We start from the raw sequence: 18,216 nt of genomic DNA on the forward strand, positions 1-18,216 counted from the left end.
ATGCTCACTTCTTGAGGTTTGATCGGTCACCAGCCCCTCCCCCTGCACAGCTGCATGCTCCCTCTTCCACAGCTGGACAATGCCCTGCATCTGTTCCTCTTCGCTTATCTGCCCCGGACCATCAGCCCCCCACTTCGCCTGGACTCACCCATCCCCCCAGCACACGGTCCCCCTGCCAACCACTGACTGTCACAGCAGCACAGGTGAGGAGCGAGCTGAAGAGGATTAAAGTGAGGAAGGCAGCATGACCTGACGGCATCAGCCCCAGGCTCCTTAAGTCCTGCGCAGATGAACTGTGTGGAGTTATGGAGCATGTCTTCAACATGAGCCTGAAACTGAGGGTGGTACCACAGGTCTGGAAGACCTCCTGTCTGCCTAAGACACCGCGCCCCAAAGACCTCAACAGCTTCAGGCCAGTGGCTCTCACGTCCCACCTGATGAAGACACTGGAGCGGCTAGTCCTGGACCACCTCCGCTCCACCGTGAGCTCAGCCATGGACCCGCTGCAGTTTGCATATCGGTCTGGCATCGGAGTGGAGGACGCCGTCATCTCCCTGCTGCACCGCTCTCCCTGCTGCACCGCTCTCTCTCTCACCTGGAAAAGCCTGGCAGCTCTGTGAGGATCCTGTTCTTCGATCTTTCCAGCGCCTTCAACACCATCCAGCCGCTGCTCCTGAGGGACAAGCTGGAGACGGCTGGTGTGGAGTATGACCTGGCAGAGTGGATCCTGGACTACCTCACAGACCGACCCCAGTTTGTGAGAGCCCGGAACTGTGTGTCTGACACTCGGACCTGCAGTGTGGGGGCGCCCCAGGTCCTCGCGCCCTTTCTCTTCACCCTTTACACTGCAGACTTCAGACATGACACGGACAGCTGTGTCCTGCAGAAGTTCTCTGACGACTCTGCCATCATCGGACTCATCACGGACGACGATGACGCGGAGTACAGAGGACTGGCGCAGGACTTTGTGGACTGGTGTCAGCGGAACCACCTCCTCATCAACGCGGGGAAGACCAAGGAGATGGTGGTGGATTTCCGCAGAAGCCACCCCACTGCCCCCTCACCAGTGAACATCCTGGGACGGGACATTGAGAGAGTGGACTCATACAAGTACCTGGGTGTTCATCTGAACCACAAACTGGACTGGACTCATAACACAGACGCACTGTACAGGAAGAGCCAGAGTCGGCTCTACCTCCTGAGGAGACTCAGGTCTTTTGGAGTGACAGGGCCACTCCTGAAGACCTTTTACGACTCTGTGGTGGCATCAGCCCTCCTGTACGGTGTGGCCTGCTGGAGCAGCAGCATCACAGAGAGGGAGAGGAGGAAGCTGGACAGAGTCATCAAGAAGTCCAGCTCCGTCCTGGGCTGTGCTCTGGACTCGGTGCAGGAGGTGGGGGACAGAAGGGTCCTGGCTAAACTCACATCTATGCTGGACCATGAGTGTCGCCCCCTGCAGGACACTCTCTCCGCTCTGGAGAGAGAGCAGCTTCAGTGAGAGACTGATCCACCCTCGCTGTGTGAAGGAGACGTTTCGCAGGTCTTTCCTTCCTGCTGCTGTCAGACTTTATAACAAAAACTGTTAGTCCTGAACACTCGCAATACTGACCTAACCTAATACTGATGTGCAATTCTGTCGTATGTGCAATTGCTGTTGGAATTCATGTGCAATTCATGTGCAATTACTGTGAAATTCATGTGCTGTCGTGACACATATTCATGTGCAATTACTGTCGTGATCACATGCAATGGTATTTATGTATTTATTTATTTATTTGTCTATGGGAGTTTTTATTTATTTATAGGAGATCTTCTACTGAAAGTGTTTTTCAGACTTCCTATAAGTGATCTGTTCTTCTGTATTTACCTCTGTATCTACCTGCGTTGCACCAATGAAATTTCCCCATGTGGGACAATAAAGGAATATCTTATCTTATCTTATCTTAAATGCTATGGAAATGGAATGTTTTACCAGGTATAAACTAATCGATGTTACGTTTCGTGTTCATCAGTGTTGTTATCTGTATTACACAGACAAGAAACCTAAAAACGGACTTAATCATGACTTTAGCATGTTTTGCATGTAGATAAACAGGTCAGCTGAATACATTTGACATGTTGTAGAATGATATGATTAAAAATCCGTAATTTAAGAAATCAATTTTAGATCATACATTCCATGTACTTACTAAGGACCAGAATTATTTCCATTGACAGCGAAAAAGTTGACTAACTAGACATTTTTTATGGTTTTATATTTTATTTTCGATAAACTACAAAACACTGAATAATAACTCTAAACTATTGAGCAATGACAATAAATAGATTTACTTTTTCCCGGTTCAAAATCTTTCAGTTTTCTTAAAACCAGTTGTTTAATATTTCGCTTTATCTCACACTGCGCTCTGCGCTGCTCTAGTAACTCTCTCTGATTGGTCAGTACGATCACATTGTACGCTAACCAGACGCAGACCTACGTCACTTCTGGGCTGCAGTGTACAAAGAGCTAAAGGCTAACTGGCGACATCATGGATGTATTATATTATCGGGCGACATGCGCCACTGAGCAGCTCTCATTGACTTGAATGGGCGGCCATCTTGGCTGCCGGGGGCTTGGCTCATTGGCGCATGGCTCCAAAAAAGTTTTTTAGTTCCGCATTACTTCCTGAATACTGTCTCATTTCCTCCCACTTTTGTGACGTCATCGCCGTGAGGCTTTGGCGTCGGGGGCGAGCACGTTGACAGCAGACTGACTGTGAACTGAACTGACTGAGAACAGTCAGCGCTGACTTTTGGAATAATTCGCTTGAAATAGTCTGTTTACGTAACGTATAATGATGAATTGTTATATCCATCTATATATAAATGTATCATGTTGTAAAGTTCTGATATTTAAGAGAATTATAAAGAAGTGTTAAGATAAAAAGTCTGGTTTAATTGACAACGAATTACATTTGCTCATTTAGAGGTTTAATAACATCCTCGTCATTTTCTGTATTGTTTTTGGTTTGGGTAGGTATTTTGTTATTAACTTTTCAGTTATTCATTTACATAATATAATTTAGCCAATATGCAGATGTTCTTATCAAATGAGAAGAAATATGAAACATAATCAATTCTGTTACATAATGGAGTTAAGCAGTATTGAATTATATTCAGTTTCCTTGTGTGTCGTTTTGTATCATGTCCATCTTTAATAATACAAAACACATTTGTTTATTAATGTGTTTAATAAGAATAATGAACTTGTTGAATAAATGTAAATTTGATTATAGCTATAAAAGTAATTTAATCTGCAGTCCTAATGTAACAAAACAATACCACATACAAATAGAAGATTAACACAACACAAGGAATCTGGTTTGATTTTAGCCACAGTTTGAGTTGAGTTTTAAAGTTACAATGTGGGACTCCTTTATTAAGGAGTTTTGAGTCCGTGTACTGTTTATTAGGCCCGAGCGCCACAAGCTGGCGAGAGGCCTATTAGTCTCGTAAGGCCGTGCGTAGCACGGCTGCGAAAGTGCGCACGTAGTGCGCACGAACTCGAGCGCGAAGCGCTCGCCCACTTCCAAACACTCACTAACGCACACCTTCACTCATGCACGCCCCGTGCATACTAATTAGTGGAAAATGGAACATTACCGTTGTAAACGGGCAAAGCCCGTGCAAAAGTGCGCACTAAACGAGCACTTTACATTGGGATGACGACCGCGAGCGCAGCCCGCATGTTTGGTGCCCCGTATGTTTGGTGCCCCGTCGCCCCTGGCAAGTACAGTGAACTAGCCCATGCCGAAGGCATGGATCATGCATACTTACTCCTGCTATGACAGAAATAGTCAACAATGAGTGAATGGACTACGCCCATTCATTCATTGTTGACAACAGCAGCGCGAAGTGCTGCATTCCTCCAAAAACCTTCCTGGCATCGTCCCGTACGCGAGAGTCCATGCCGGAGGCATGGGCCATGCTTGTATCTGCTCAAATCAATGGAAGTCTGTGGGGAGTGGGTGGGGCACCCCGACGGGAAAAGGAGTGACGAGCGCGTAAGCGCTCGTAATGATGATTCCACCCCATGGCGGCATGGGGATGGCTTAGAGCTTTCAAACGATGTATAATTTGTTGTTATAGTGGAAACGACTATATTGTTTTTGCTAAAAATATTATTAGGCCCAAGCGCCACAAGCTGGCGAGAGGCCTATTAATCTCGTAAGGCCGTGCGAAGCACGGCTGCGAAAGTGCGCACTACGCTCGCCCACTTCCAAACACTCACTAATGCACTCCTTCACTCACTGCATACTAATTAGTAGTAGGAAAATGGAACATTACCGTTGTAAACGGGCGAAGCCCGTGCAAAAGTGCGCACTAAACGAGCACTTTACATTGGGATGACGATAAAGCACTCATTTACACTAAGTAGCTCACAAATACGTTCCCCATATCTTGCATGTTCCGTGCATATAAGCATGTAATGCAAAAATTTAACATTATTACTGTATAGAGGGCCAAAAACACAAAGTGGGCGGAGCCCAGTCAAAATTAACGAAAGTACCCGTCAGTGACCAGGGACCCACACCATGAGGTAGGAAAGCGCGAGCGCTTTCCGAAAATGTATAGTTTATGATATTTGAAAAATGGGAAACATTGTTTTTGAATCGGAATATTATTAGGCCCGAGCGCCACAAGCTGGCGAGAGGCCTATTAGTCCCGTAAGGCCATTGTTTTCACATCGGAATATTCTTCTTCTTCTCGGGACCAACCCCCCTATTTTTCGCCCAGTGAACATTGACGAAAAGTCACAAAAATTTGCACGCCTCTAAAAATTGTGCCTCTCTACATTCTGGCTATTTCCCTTTTCTAAAATAAAAAAATTGGCGCGTCAGCGCCCCCAAATGTACCAAAAATGCATTGAGAGATAGGAAATGACCCAAAAAAATCTAATCGTAGAATCATGAAATTTGGCGCAGAGGTAGATGGTGACAAGAGAAGTAAAAAATATTATTACGGCAACGCCGTCCGCCCAACCAAATGTCGGCCATATTGCTTCAAAAATGGCTAAGCATGACTCTGGAGTTTTTCCAAATGTCGTACTTTTACGAACTCCTCCCAGGGCGTTGGCCCTAAAAAGCTGAAATTTGGTGAAAATGGTACTGAGGAGTGGGACATCAAAAGTTATTCAAATTACATTGATACCTGTCACGGTCTCTGTGCGGCGAAGCCGCAAACTGTAGCGAGAATTTCCGAAATCTGAAAATTTAACATTTCTGCCGTTTGCGCAGATAAAGTCCGAATTGCGTCAAATTAGAATCAGTTGTTAAACTCTTTGCCCTAAACCTACTTGAAGTGAAATAAATTAATTTGGCACCACAGCGCCCCCTACAGATTTTATATGGAGGTTAAATGTTTAGTTTTGCGAAATTATATGAAATTTGACACACAACTCAATTTTAGCATCCCCATCAAAAAAGTCAAAGACCCATGTCATAATTGTTATGGCTTTGCCGTAGTGATGACCAAAACCTCCCACGTTATTCCAATGGGGAAATCGCCAGAACATGTTTACACTTTATACTTTCACAAACTCCTCCCAGGGCGTTAGCCCTATTAACCTGAAATTTGGTGAGACTCATCTTCAGGGGTGGACCATCAAAATGTATCCACATTTTCATTCAAAGAGTCACGGTGTCTGTGCGGCAAAGCCGCACATTTTGCCAAGAATTCAAAATAAAATTGCTTTTTGATGGTAAAACAAAGTGGAGAAGATGTGACAGCGTCACAGATTCAGCAGTAGGCGTAATAAAAGGACCACAAAAGGACCTCCTCTTGAGGCGTGGCGGCGGCGTGGCGAGGGCCGATCATTGCCGCTTGCGGCTATATTTATTATTATTATCATCATCATTATTAGAATCAGAATCAGAAAAGGTTTATTGCCATTGTCAAAGAGCAGAATTCACAAACATCAGAACTTGTCTTGGTGATTCAGTGCAACATAAAACACTGAACAATGATAAAACAACTTGTATAAGTCAAATAGAACAAACTGAATACTGAATATATCAGTATTTAACAAGACTTTGTTTCCATGGTTACACAGTCTTCTGGTGAAAAGGACAACTTCTGTAAACTCCTCCGTTCAGCTCCAACATATGACAGAGAAACAGAACATGTCACATGTTTAGATTATACAAGTCATAGAACATACACTTCACATGTTTAGATTATACAAGTCATAGAACATACACTTCACATGTTTAGATTATACAAGTCATAGAACATACACTTCACATGTTTAGAATATACAAGTCATAGAACATACACTTCACATGTTTAGATTATACAAGTTATATAACATACACTTCACATGTTTAGATTATACAAGTCATATAACATACACTTCACATGTTTAGATTATACAAGTTATATAACATACACTTCACATGTTTAGATTATACAAGTCATAGAACATACACTTCACATGTTTAGATTATACAAGTTATATAACATACACTTCACATGTTTAGATTATACAAGTCATAGAACATACACTTCACATGTTTGTCTTGAAGCTGCTTCACAGACACATGTGACACAGCAGTGGCTCTTGAAGAACAGTTATTATTTAGTTTTTTTTGGTCATAACAAAACTAACATATACATTTTATAAATTCAAAGTACTGATTCTACACTGTTTACTTTTAGTCGAGGCACAAGTTAATAATAAAAGACCTTTTGCTTAGGAGTCGTAGGAGTTTACTTGAGATGATTCTGTGTCTGCAGTGACCTGTAGTGACCTGCAGTGACCTGTAGTGACCTGTAGTGACCTGTAGTGACCTGCAGTGACCTGTAGTGACCTGCAGTGAGCTGCAGTGACCTGTAGTGACCTGCAGTGAGCTGCAGTGACCTGTAGTGACCTGCAGTGAGCTGTAGTGACCTGTAGTGACCTGTAGTGAGCTGCAGTGAGCTGTAGTGACCTGTAGTGACCTGTAGTGACCTGCAGAGCTCTGGTCAGCACAGACGGAGACCAAACTCACTGGTCAGGACAGACACAGCTCTGCTCTGGACGGCTGCTTCACTCTGTAGAAGATGAGAAAAACAATCATTAGAACATCGATATATCATGTTGTAAAAACTGGAATATGTTATTGACACAATTACATTTCGCTCTGTAACACAAAAGTTTCTCTTTTCACATTAATTTTCAAAGCTAGAACCAAAAGTTGTTTACTTATGCATAAGTTTAAACCTTAGAAGTTAGAACATAATTCACATGTTTTCTGAATCTCTACATATTCCATGGAAGTAAATCCATGACATTCATATAGAAAACAAGCGTGTGCTTTGCTGTTTAAACACAGCACACTTCATTATGAAATTGGTAATAAAACCTCAAACTTAGTCTCAGCCCCTGTAAGTACAGGACTGTCACTTTTAAACACGTTTACATTTATATATGTAAGATATTACCCATTTCAGCAGGTTGTATTTGAAATATTGGTAGTTTTTGATTGCACATCATACAAACATCACTTTATTTCCCCTTCTTTCTCTAGTTTCCTTGTGTCTGTGCTTAACCTTTTGTCTCTTAGAACATTTTGTAGGAGAAATAATGAGTTATTTATTTGCAGAAACATGAGCCATCACGGCGCGTCGCTCCAATGCATCTTTGTGTAGCTAAACGTTAGCTTGTGTTAACTTGTGTTAACTTGTGTTAACTGTGTAATAGTTGATTTACACTTCATATGGAACAATGTGTGAAACGTGAGGAATGACATACAAACACAACTCACGTGTATTGTTGGTCTCGACTCGTCTCTTTTTTCTGCTTGTGTTTAGTTTCCGTCACATGTTCTCCTGAGGCTCGTTCATGAGGGTCACGTGCGCGCTCGGTGCGCATACACCGTTCACCGGCAGGTTAAAAATGTATTTTTAAAGTGTTTTAAAAACAGTCAAAGAGTGAAATTCCTTCTATTTTATTTTTAGACAAAAAATAATTTAGCATTTTCGGTAATTTTAGAGGCCGAACTCTGGAAATGGTCCGACCAGAAGGCTGCATTCTGCGAAGTGGCCACTACTCAATTTGGAGCCAGAGGCAGAGGCGGCGTACCCTATCCAGATAATATAATACATCCATGGTCTCGCCACAACCGCATGTGCGCTGCTCAACCGCACGGAAGTGGAGCTTCGGCATTCTCCGGACCACGGCTCGGCAGCCAATCAGAGCCAAGCACACAAACTTTGTCGACCAATCAGCGCGCGGCATGCAAATTTTTTACTTTTAAAGAGTAAACTGTCATGGTGCCGGCCGAGGCGGACTTTAATCAAACACTTCCCGGCCCGATTTAATGATAATATTCCCTTTTTTCTGAGATTTATTAATAAAAATGACCCCGTCCTTGCACTCGAAAATGCCCGTCCACATTTCAAAATACCCCGTCTAAAATACTTACATTAAATTAAATTTAAATTAAATACAAAATAAATAAAATAAAAGATGTTCTAAAAGTCTGTGATCTTTTCCAGGGTCGGTGGCGCAGCTCAGTGGTGAGTTTTGACTTTAAGATCATTTGACTTTGTGTGTCATTTTCCCTTTGACAAACTCTGACACAGAAGCATGTTGTGTCCTCAGTGTGTGGGAAACCACCTCTGAACACTCGGATCGTGGGTGGCGAGGATGCACCCACGGGTGCCTGGCCCTGGCAGGTCAGTATCCACAGAGGAGGAGGCCACATCTGTGGAGGGTCCCTCATCAACAACGAGTGGGTGCTGAGCGCGGCACACTGCTTTCAGAGGTGAGGCTCCATATCAATACTGAAGCTTTAAACTTAGCACAACACACAATATATTCAGTGTTAATAAGTATTCTGATACTTTACCCATAATAGATGAAAAAAGTGAATCAATATTATTGGGAACTGCAATACTCAGAATTTGAATAGAATAGTGCAAGTCAAGTTTCCAAAAGTGATAAACCAACTGTCAAACAGTCTGACTGATTTGTAAAAGTGCAGACTGACAACACACTGACTTTGTCTGTAACTTTAATTTAGTCACAAACACATGTACGTGGAACTAAGACAACATGAAAGTCCAGTTTGTCGGATCGAGTACTTTTTAATCTCCTGTTCTGCAGAACTCATGTCACTCCAACTGTGCAGCTTGATTTTCAATGCCATTAAAGTATTGTGATACATGTGGTCTGATCCAATACGACAGTGGCAGTATATTGCAAAATGATGTATTGTCCCAGCCCTAATATTTATGTACAGTGTGTGTCAGGCATGTACATGTACCAGGTATGGTCCGGTCCAGTCTTAGTTCTGATGTCGATTTGGTTTGGTCCTGTTCTAGTTCAGTTCCAGGTGTAGGATGTGTTCACGTTTACACTCACACCTCACCACAATTAAGTTGGAAACCTGGACTAAACCTGGAACTAAACCAGGAATTAAACTAAACTACTACTAGTTCTGCATGAAAATCTCCATCTTACATCAATTTAATCATTAAAAAAGGATAATAATGCAGTATAATCTTCCTGACCACTTTCCTCTCGTAAAGCGTAAAGGCCAAGTACACTGTGTTCCTCGGCCGTAAAAGCCAAGAGGGCTCCAACCCGAACGAGGTCAGCCGCTCCGTCACTCTGGTCATCAATCACCCAGACTACAACAACCCCGTCGCCAACGACAACGACGTGGCCCTGCTCAAGATGGCCTCTGCCGTCACTTTCACAGACTACATCCAGCCCGTGTGCCTGGCAGCCTCGGGGAGCGCCCTGTACGCTGGAACCAACACCTGGGTCACAGGCTGGGGAGACATCGGATCTAGAGGTAAGAGACCCAGAGATCTGCTTCAGGAGAATTCAAGCACTAAAATTGTTGCTGTACAATAATATAATGACAAACTTAAACACTTAGAATCTTTATGTAACCTTTAAGAGGCAAGTAAAGATGTGTGCTTTTCTGCGACTGGTCAAATCCACCAGTCTCTCACTCAGGCTGACCAATAGGAGTGTGTTCTATCATCATATCTTTAGTATGACCCGTCGCAATCTACAAAATATTCAACCTGAACAGTTTCTGCTCCTGTGGGTCCTGGCGTTAAATCGTTCTGACTTAAGTCCTGTTCGCCTCTGCAGTGTCTCTGCCGTCGCCGAAGAACCTGCAGGAGGTGGAGGTGCCCATCGTGGGGAACAGGCAGTGTTTCTGTGACTACGATTCCTCCGGCATCACAGACAACATGCTGTGTGCCGGGCTGCCGACGGGGGGCAAGGACTCCTGTCAGGTAACACCTCTGCACTCCACTATAACACGCAGCTATAATCAGTACCATAACTATCAAAACTACCAGCAAGGTTTGAGGTTCAGATATGGGTTGAATGGGTTTGGATTTGGCAAGTAGCAGTAGACATATGCACGACAGCTCCCTAAAGTCTTTTACATGTAGAGAGGAGGAAATGGTTATGCAGACTGCCAGAGAAGTGGCCAGAGCGCCATTGAGCACACAGCCCAAGATTATTACGGTTACAATCAGTCTCCAGGAAAAGCATGTCACAGTAATGTCCCTACAAAGCTTGGAAACCCGACCAGTGCACGTGTCTCTTTGACGTGTGGCGCTCTGAGCGCACTGAGGAGGTGTAGAGGAGGCGATAAGTGAATATTAATAATATAATAATAATAATAATAATATTAACCAGAGGATCTGCGTCTGATTTGTGCAGGGGGACTCGGGGGGTCCTCAGGTGAGCAAACAGAACGGCCGCTGGATCCAGGCTGGAGTGGTGAGTTTTGGAATAGGCTGCGCTTTGGCCGGTAAACCTGGAGTCTACGCCCGAGTCTCCAAATATCAGACCTGGATAAATAACCAGATCAAAGAGAACAAGCCGGGCTTCATCAGCTTCACCTCCACTGGCACCGACAGCGACCTGAGCGTCACCTGCTCCGGTCTGCCTCCTGTTCCCACATCGACCACTCCTGCCTCCACCACGGCATCACGTAAGCATTGTCCACAATAGAAGAGTGTCCACGAAGCTATCATCTGATAATGTGTGTCTGCTCTTCACAGCGGTGGTGTGTGGACGGGCCTCCCTGAACAGCCGTCTCTCTGGGGCCTCCGTGTCCGCGGGGCAGTGGCCCTGGATGGCCAGTGTCCAGAAGAATCAGGTTCACGTCTGCGGAGGGACTCTGGTGTCCGAAGACGCTGTGCTCAGCGACGCCAGCTGCTTCCCCAGGTCAGGGCAGCAGTGGTAGTGATCAACAAATGAGTTAGCCCGCCCGGTGTTTGACATTTCCCCTGTGTCTGCAGCTCCCTGAACGTGACTGGGTGGAGCGTGGTGCTGGGCCGGCTGCACCAGAACGGCTCCAACCCTCAGGAGGTCCGTGAGAGCCTCAGAAACATCAGCGTGAGTAACAGCAGCGGTTCAAACGTGGCCGTGCTGCACCTGGCCTCCAAACCCTCTCTGTCCAACTACATCCAGCCCATCTGCCTGGACGACGGCCGCACCTTCACGGAGGGAATGACCTGCTTCACCGCCGGCTGGAGCCAGGGGGAAGGTCAGTGCTTCTTACAATTGGACATGAAATAAACTGCCTCCTTTCCCCCCCTTTTTTAAAAATAGATACCAAACATACCGAACATAAAGAGAAGAAAACACAAAACGAGTGTACAAATCAAAAGAAAAACCCAAGCAGGCAATATTTAAATTCAACGCGCCATTTGGTCCAAAGTCGGTCAAATTTGTCCATTTCCAAATTAAGTCTGAGTGTCAGTTTTTCCATGTGTCTGATCACAAGGTCAGTCCAGTCCTGGCGTTGGCGATGTCTGTGTCATCCATTTCCTTGTTATGGCCGATTTTCCTGCCGCCAAACGCACACTCCAAAAGAATCTGTTGATTGTGTCCGTGGCAGGAGTTTTGAGGCCCAGATACACAGTTCTCAAGTCGAGAGGGATGGAAATGACAAAAACTATGTGCAGTGCATTACTAACTTCTGTCCAATATCCCCGAATGACTGGACCATCCCAGAACACGTGATAGTGGTTTGCCGCCTGCTGCCACACCCTCTCCAACAGTTAGCATTTCCCTGTGAATAATGTGCACTTGGTGGTATAAAGAAACGTGACACATTTTTCCAACAAAATTCCCTCCAAATATAATTTTGTAGAGAACTACAATGTTTCCATTGTCATGATTCCTTTATTTAGTTCCATGATGCGTCCAAACTCTACTGTACTGAAAGTGCTGTTGTGTGTCCAGGGGAGCAGACGCTGCAGGAGATCCAGACCTCAGTGAAGAGCTGTGGAAGCGCGTCCACCTCAGACACCATCTGCACCGGACTCTTCACTCTGCAGCAAGTACGGCTCTTTCAGTGTCCTCAGAGTCCGTTCAGTTCTGGACACCTCTGACTCATCTCTTTTCTGCGTTCAGGAGGATTACGGCGGCCCACTCATGTGTAAACTCAGCGGTTCCTGGTTCCAGGCTGTGGTTCTCGCCAACAAAAGCAGCACAACGACCCGAGCGTCCGTCTTGACTTTTGACACAGTGAGCAGCTTCAAGAGCTTCCTGACCTCCACTTTGGGCACGTTTCTATCACCCACTGCAACCACCACCTCTGCCCCCAACAGCACTGTCAACTCCACCTCCAGCACCACCAACACTGGCCTCGCCCACACTGGCCACGCCCTCCTGCTGGCCTCACACCTGCTGCTGGCTCTGCTCGGGCTGCTCCTGTGTGGATGAACCGTCTCTGCCTCCACAACATGATGTGAAACACACAGATGAATGTATTTGACCCAGAGACACTGAGACCAGATCAATATTATAATTATATCATCGTAATAATCATTAATAAAACGACTTCTTTCACAAAGCCAATGATGTTGAAGACAGAGTTAGAATAGTATAATAGAGGACAATTTTATATAATACAGTAAATCAGGAGCACAATTATTATTTTGACTTGATTTATTTGATTGAACATTTGATTGAACACGTTTTCCATCTGAAAGTACACTTGGGTTTTGTTTCTCTGTGAGTTCAAACTGATATAAAGATGAAATAATGTTTATTTGCACTAATGTTGTACATGAAGCTTGAACAGACCTCGGAGCACTTTAGGAAAGAGAAAGAAACTATTTTCTTCTTCTAAAAATGAAGTTTATTTATTTTCCACAATAGACTAAAACTTGTTTAGTTCTATTGCCTCATACATTTGTGACCGCATAAAAGCGCCATAATCGTCATGGTAACAATGATGTGATTCTGCAACTTGCCACGTTTTCTTGCCTCTTGAATCAGGCATAACTCCATTAATGTACTGCATTCAATCATCTATATATATATATTTTAATGAAATCTCTTTTTTACATATTGATTTAACAGTTTAATTATGTTTATATGTTGAACTTTTTAATGTTGATTATAAAATCTAATTAATGTTCTTTGATTAAATAAATGCTTTTTAAAAAACTGTTTTCAAACTGATTATTTTAATGTTTGCTTCACTATGAGCTGTACACATATAATGCAGTATTATTTATAATGTTTGACGTTTTTGCACTCAAAATATAATAATGAAATATATAACTAACTAAACTAAAGTATTTCCAGGCCTTATTTTGTAGAAACATACACTATACGTGACAAAGACATACATTTCCAAAAGACAATCTAGCACCACCTGGTGGAACTTCACATCATCTCAATGTTTAAAGGTAAAGAGTTCAAACAGGATTAAAACCTCCACTAAACCTGAGAGGCCTTAAGGTGGAGACATTTAGAGAACATTTTGCATTCAAAAAATATAGTAAATTGTTCGGAAATGTTAACTGCAACTTGAACCCCAAGGATACTTTTCAACAGAGGTTATGCAGATGAAATATCACCTCACTCGCAAGGACCACGCCACAACAATGGAACACGAGGGAACATTTATTGATGATAGCGATGATGACAGTGCTCATGATGATGATGATGATGACGATGATGAGGATGATGATGATGGTGACGATGATGATGATGAGGATGATGATGATGGTGACGATGAGGATGATGATGATGATGATGATGATGAGGATGATGATGATGGTGACGATGAGGATGATGATGATGAAGATGATGAGGATAAGGATGATGATGATGATGGTGACGATGATGATGATGATGATGGTGACGATGATGATGATGAGGATGATGATGGTGACAATGATGATGATGGTGACGATGATGATGATGGTAAGGATGATGATGATGGTGACGATGATGATGATGATGGTGACGATGATGAGGATGATGATGGTGACGATGATGATGATGATGATGGTGACGATGATGACAGTGCTCATGATGATGATGATGATGATGATGAGGAGGAGGAGGAGGATGTTGATGACAGTGCTCATGGTGATGATGATGATGATGAGGAGGAGGATGACGATGATGACAGTGCTCATGATGATGATGATGATGAGGAGGAGGATGATGGTGAAGATGATGACAGTGCTCATGATGAGGATGATGCTGAGGATGATGATGAGGATGGTGATGATGATGATGATGAGGATGATGATGGTGACGATGAGGATGATGACGATGATGAGGATAAGGATGATGATGATGATGGTGACGATGATGATGATGGTGACGATGATGATGATGATGATGGTGACGATGATGATGATGATGGTGACGATGATGATGATGATGATGATGGTGATGATGAAGATGATGATGATGATGATGATGATGGTGACGATGATGATCATGATGATAGTGACAATGATGATGATGGTGACGATGATGATGATGATGGTAAGGATGATGATGATGATGATGGTGACGATGATGATGATGATGATGATGGTGACGATGATGAGGATGATGATGGTGACGATGATGATGATGATGGTGACGATGATGACAGTGCTCATGATGATGATGATGATGAGGAGGAGGAGGATGTTGATGACAGTGCTCATGGTGATGATGATGATGATGATGATGATGAGGAGGAGGAGGATGACGATGATGACAGTGCTCATGATGATGATGATGATGATGAGGAGGATGATGGTGATGATGATGACAGTGCTCATGATGAGGATGATGATGGGGATGATGATGAGGATGGTGACGATGATGACAGTGCTCATGATGAGGATGATGATGAGGATGATGATGAGGATGGTGACGATGATGACAGTGCTCATGATGATGATGAGGATGATGATGATGATGATGGTGACGATGATGACAGTGCTCATAATGATGATGATGATGAGGATGATGGTGACGATGATGACAGTGCTCATGATGATGATGATGATGATGATGAGGAGGATGATGGTGACGATGATGACAGTGCTCATGATGAGGATGATGATGAGGATGATGATGAGGATGGTGACGATGATGACAGTGCTCATGAACACATCCTACCTCACCAACAGGCAAGAGTTCATTTCCCTCTCCGGTCACTCATCCACCCTCTCCCCAGTAACGCAGGGGGTCCCCCAGGGCTCAGTCCTCGGCCCCCTCCTCTTCATCTGCTACATCTTCCCCCTTGGTCACATCCTCCGCCAACTCAACCTGGACTTTCACTGCTACGCTGACGACACCCAGATATACCTCACCACCAAATCCACCCAAAACCCTCCCCTCAGCCACATCAAAACCTGCATCTCTACAATAAAATCATGGCTCACTCTCAACTTCCTCAAACTGAACAGTGACAAAACAGAGCTCCTCCTCATTGGCACCAAATCCACTCTCACTAAAACTGGTCCCTTTTCACTCAGCATCGACACCTCGACCATCACCCCCTCTACCCTGGTACGCAATCTCGGTGTCATCATGGACCCCACCCTCTCCTTCACTCCCCATGTCAGCCACATCGTCAAGACCTCATACTTCCACCTCCGCCGCATCGCCAAAATCCGACACTGCCTCACCCTCCCCGCTGCTGAATCCCTCATCCATGCCTTCATCTCCTCCCGCCTCGACTACTGCAACTCCCTCCTCACTGGCATCTCCTCCCATTCCCTCCACAGACTCCAAATGGTCCAAAACTCCACTGCCCGCCTCCTCACCCACACCCGGTCCCGTGATCACATCACTCCCGTTCTCCGCTCTCTCCACTGGCTCCCCATCAAGCAGCGCATCAACTTTAAAATACTCCTCCTCACCTTCAAAGCTCTTCACCACCTTGCCCCCCCCTACCTGTCTGACCTCCTCATCCCCCACCGCCCCTCCCGAGCTCTCCGATCCTCCCCCTCTCTCACCCTGACTGCACCAACATCCCGACTCAAAACTTTTGGCGACAGAGCATTCTCCCGAACAGCACCCCGACTCTGGAACTCCCTCCCCCAACCTGTCCGCCACTCTCCCTCACTCACAACATTCAAATCCCGCCTAAAAACATACCTCTTCACCCAAGCCTATGACCTCCCCTACCCCTAGCCTCCTCTACCCCATTGCCTACTCTTCTACCCCCTGTTACATCCCCATCTTTTTCTCTCTACTTCTTCTGTCTTGTTCATTTTATCTGTATATTAATATGTATTGTACGTGTTGTCCCCCCATGTCTGTAAATACCCCCCCCTTTTTTATTATGTTCAGCGTCTTTGGGTCACTGAAAAGCGCTATATAAATAAAAGTTATTATTATTATTATTATTATGATGAGGATGATGATGAGGATGATGATGAGGATGGTGACGATGATGACAGTGCTCATGATGATGATGAGGATGATGATGACGATGATGATGATGATGATGGTGACGATGATGACAGTGCTCATGATGATGATGATGATGATGAGGATGATGATGATGATGGTGACGATGATGACAGTGCTCATGATGAGGATGATGATGATGATGAGGATGGTGACGATGATGACAGTTCTCATGATGAGGATGATGATGAGGATGATGATGAGGATGGTGACAATGATGACAGTGCTCATGATGAGGATGATGATGAGGAGGAGGATGATGACGACAACATGATGGATGATAGAGCAATGACAGATGGATTAGAGTTGGCTGAGTAGAGACTCAGGATGAGGGCTCCGTCTCAGGTGGTCAGGTGGTCAGGTGGTCAGCCCTGTGTTAAGGTGAAGATGATAGAGACACGGGGTGGGAGGGTTGAGAGAGCAGAGACATGAGGGTCGAGAGAGCAGAGACACGAGGGTCGAGAGAGCAGAGACACGATGGTCGAGATAGCAGAGACACGATGGTCGAGATAGCAGAGATATGAGGGTCGAGAGAGCAGAGACATGAGGCGGGAGGGTCGAGAGAGCAGAGACACGAGGGTCAAGAGAGCAGAGACACGAGGGTCGAGATAGCAGAGATATGAGGGTCGAGAGAGCATACATACGAGGGTTGAGAGAGCAGAGACACGAGGGTCAAGAGAGCAGAGACACGCGGGTTGAGAGAGCAGAAACACGGGGGTCGAGAGAGCAGAGACACGAGGGTCGAGAGATCAGACACACGAGGGTCGAGAGAGCAAAGACACGAGGGTCGAGATAGCAGAGATATGAGGGTCGAGAGAGCATACATACGAGGGTTGAGAGAGCAGAGACACGAGGGTCGAGGGTGCAGAGACACAAGGGTCAAGAGAACAGACACACGAGGGTCGAGAGAGCAGAGACACGAGGGTCGAGAGATCAGACACACGAGGGTCGAGAGAGCAGACACACGAGGGTTCGAGAGATCAGATACACGAGGGTCGAGAGAGCAAAGACACGAGAGTTGAGATAGCAGAGATATGAGGGTCGAGAGAGCAGAGACATGAGGCGGGAGGGTCGAGAGAGCAGAGACACGAGGGTTGAGAAAGCAGAGACACGAGGGTCAAGAGAGCAGATACACGAGGGTCGAGAGAGCAGAGACACGAGGGTCGAGAGAGCAGAGATATGAGGGTCAAGAGAGCAGACACACGAGGGTCGAGAGAGCAGACACACGAGGGCCGAGAGAGCAGTGACACGAGGGTCAAGAGAGCAGACACACGAGGGTCGAGAGAGCAGACACACGAGGGTCGAGAGAGCAGACACACAAGGGTCGAGAGAGCAGAGACACAAGGGTCGAGAGAGCAGAGACACGAGGGTCAAGAGAGCAGACACACGAGGGTCGAGAGAGCAGACACACGAGGGTCGAGAGAGCAGAGACACGAGGGTCAAGAGAGCAGACACACAAGGGTCGAGAGAGCAGACACACGAGGGTCGAGAGA

General features: G+C 45.2%; 1 protein-coding gene across 1 annotated transcript in view; it reads left to right on the forward strand.

Moving 5' to 3' along the window:
- Positions 1–12,791, forward strand: part of LOC140358775 (polyserase-2-like) — a 36,535-nt gene extending 23,744 nt beyond the window's left edge. The window contains exons 11-19 of the mRNA XM_072443824.1: positions 8,518–8,538; positions 8,624–8,789; positions 9,553–9,821; positions 10,130–10,275; positions 10,712–10,985; positions 11,056–11,221; positions 11,296–11,543; positions 12,245–12,342; positions 12,416–12,791. Coding sequence (XP_072299925.1) covers positions 8,518–8,538; positions 8,624–8,789; positions 9,553–9,821; positions 10,130–10,275; positions 10,712–10,985; positions 11,056–11,221; positions 11,296–11,543; positions 12,245–12,342; positions 12,416–12,727 — 1,700 coding nt within the window. The 3' untranslated portion in view covers positions 12,728–12,791. The remainder of the gene's footprint in view (positions 1–8,517; positions 8,539–8,623; positions 8,790–9,552; positions 9,822–10,129; positions 10,276–10,711; positions 10,986–11,055; positions 11,222–11,295; positions 11,544–12,244; positions 12,343–12,415) is intronic.
- Positions 12,792–18,216: the final 5,425 nt, after the last annotated feature.

The sequence above is a fragment of the Eucyclogobius newberryi genome, unplaced genomic scaffold, assembly GCF_026437365.1.
Source record: "Eucyclogobius newberryi isolate DKJ021-1_F unplaced genomic scaffold, fEucNew1.0.hap1 SCAF_13, whole genome shotgun sequence".
Taxonomy (NCBI): Eukaryota; Metazoa; Chordata; class Actinopteri; order Gobiiformes; family Gobiidae; genus Eucyclogobius; species Eucyclogobius newberryi.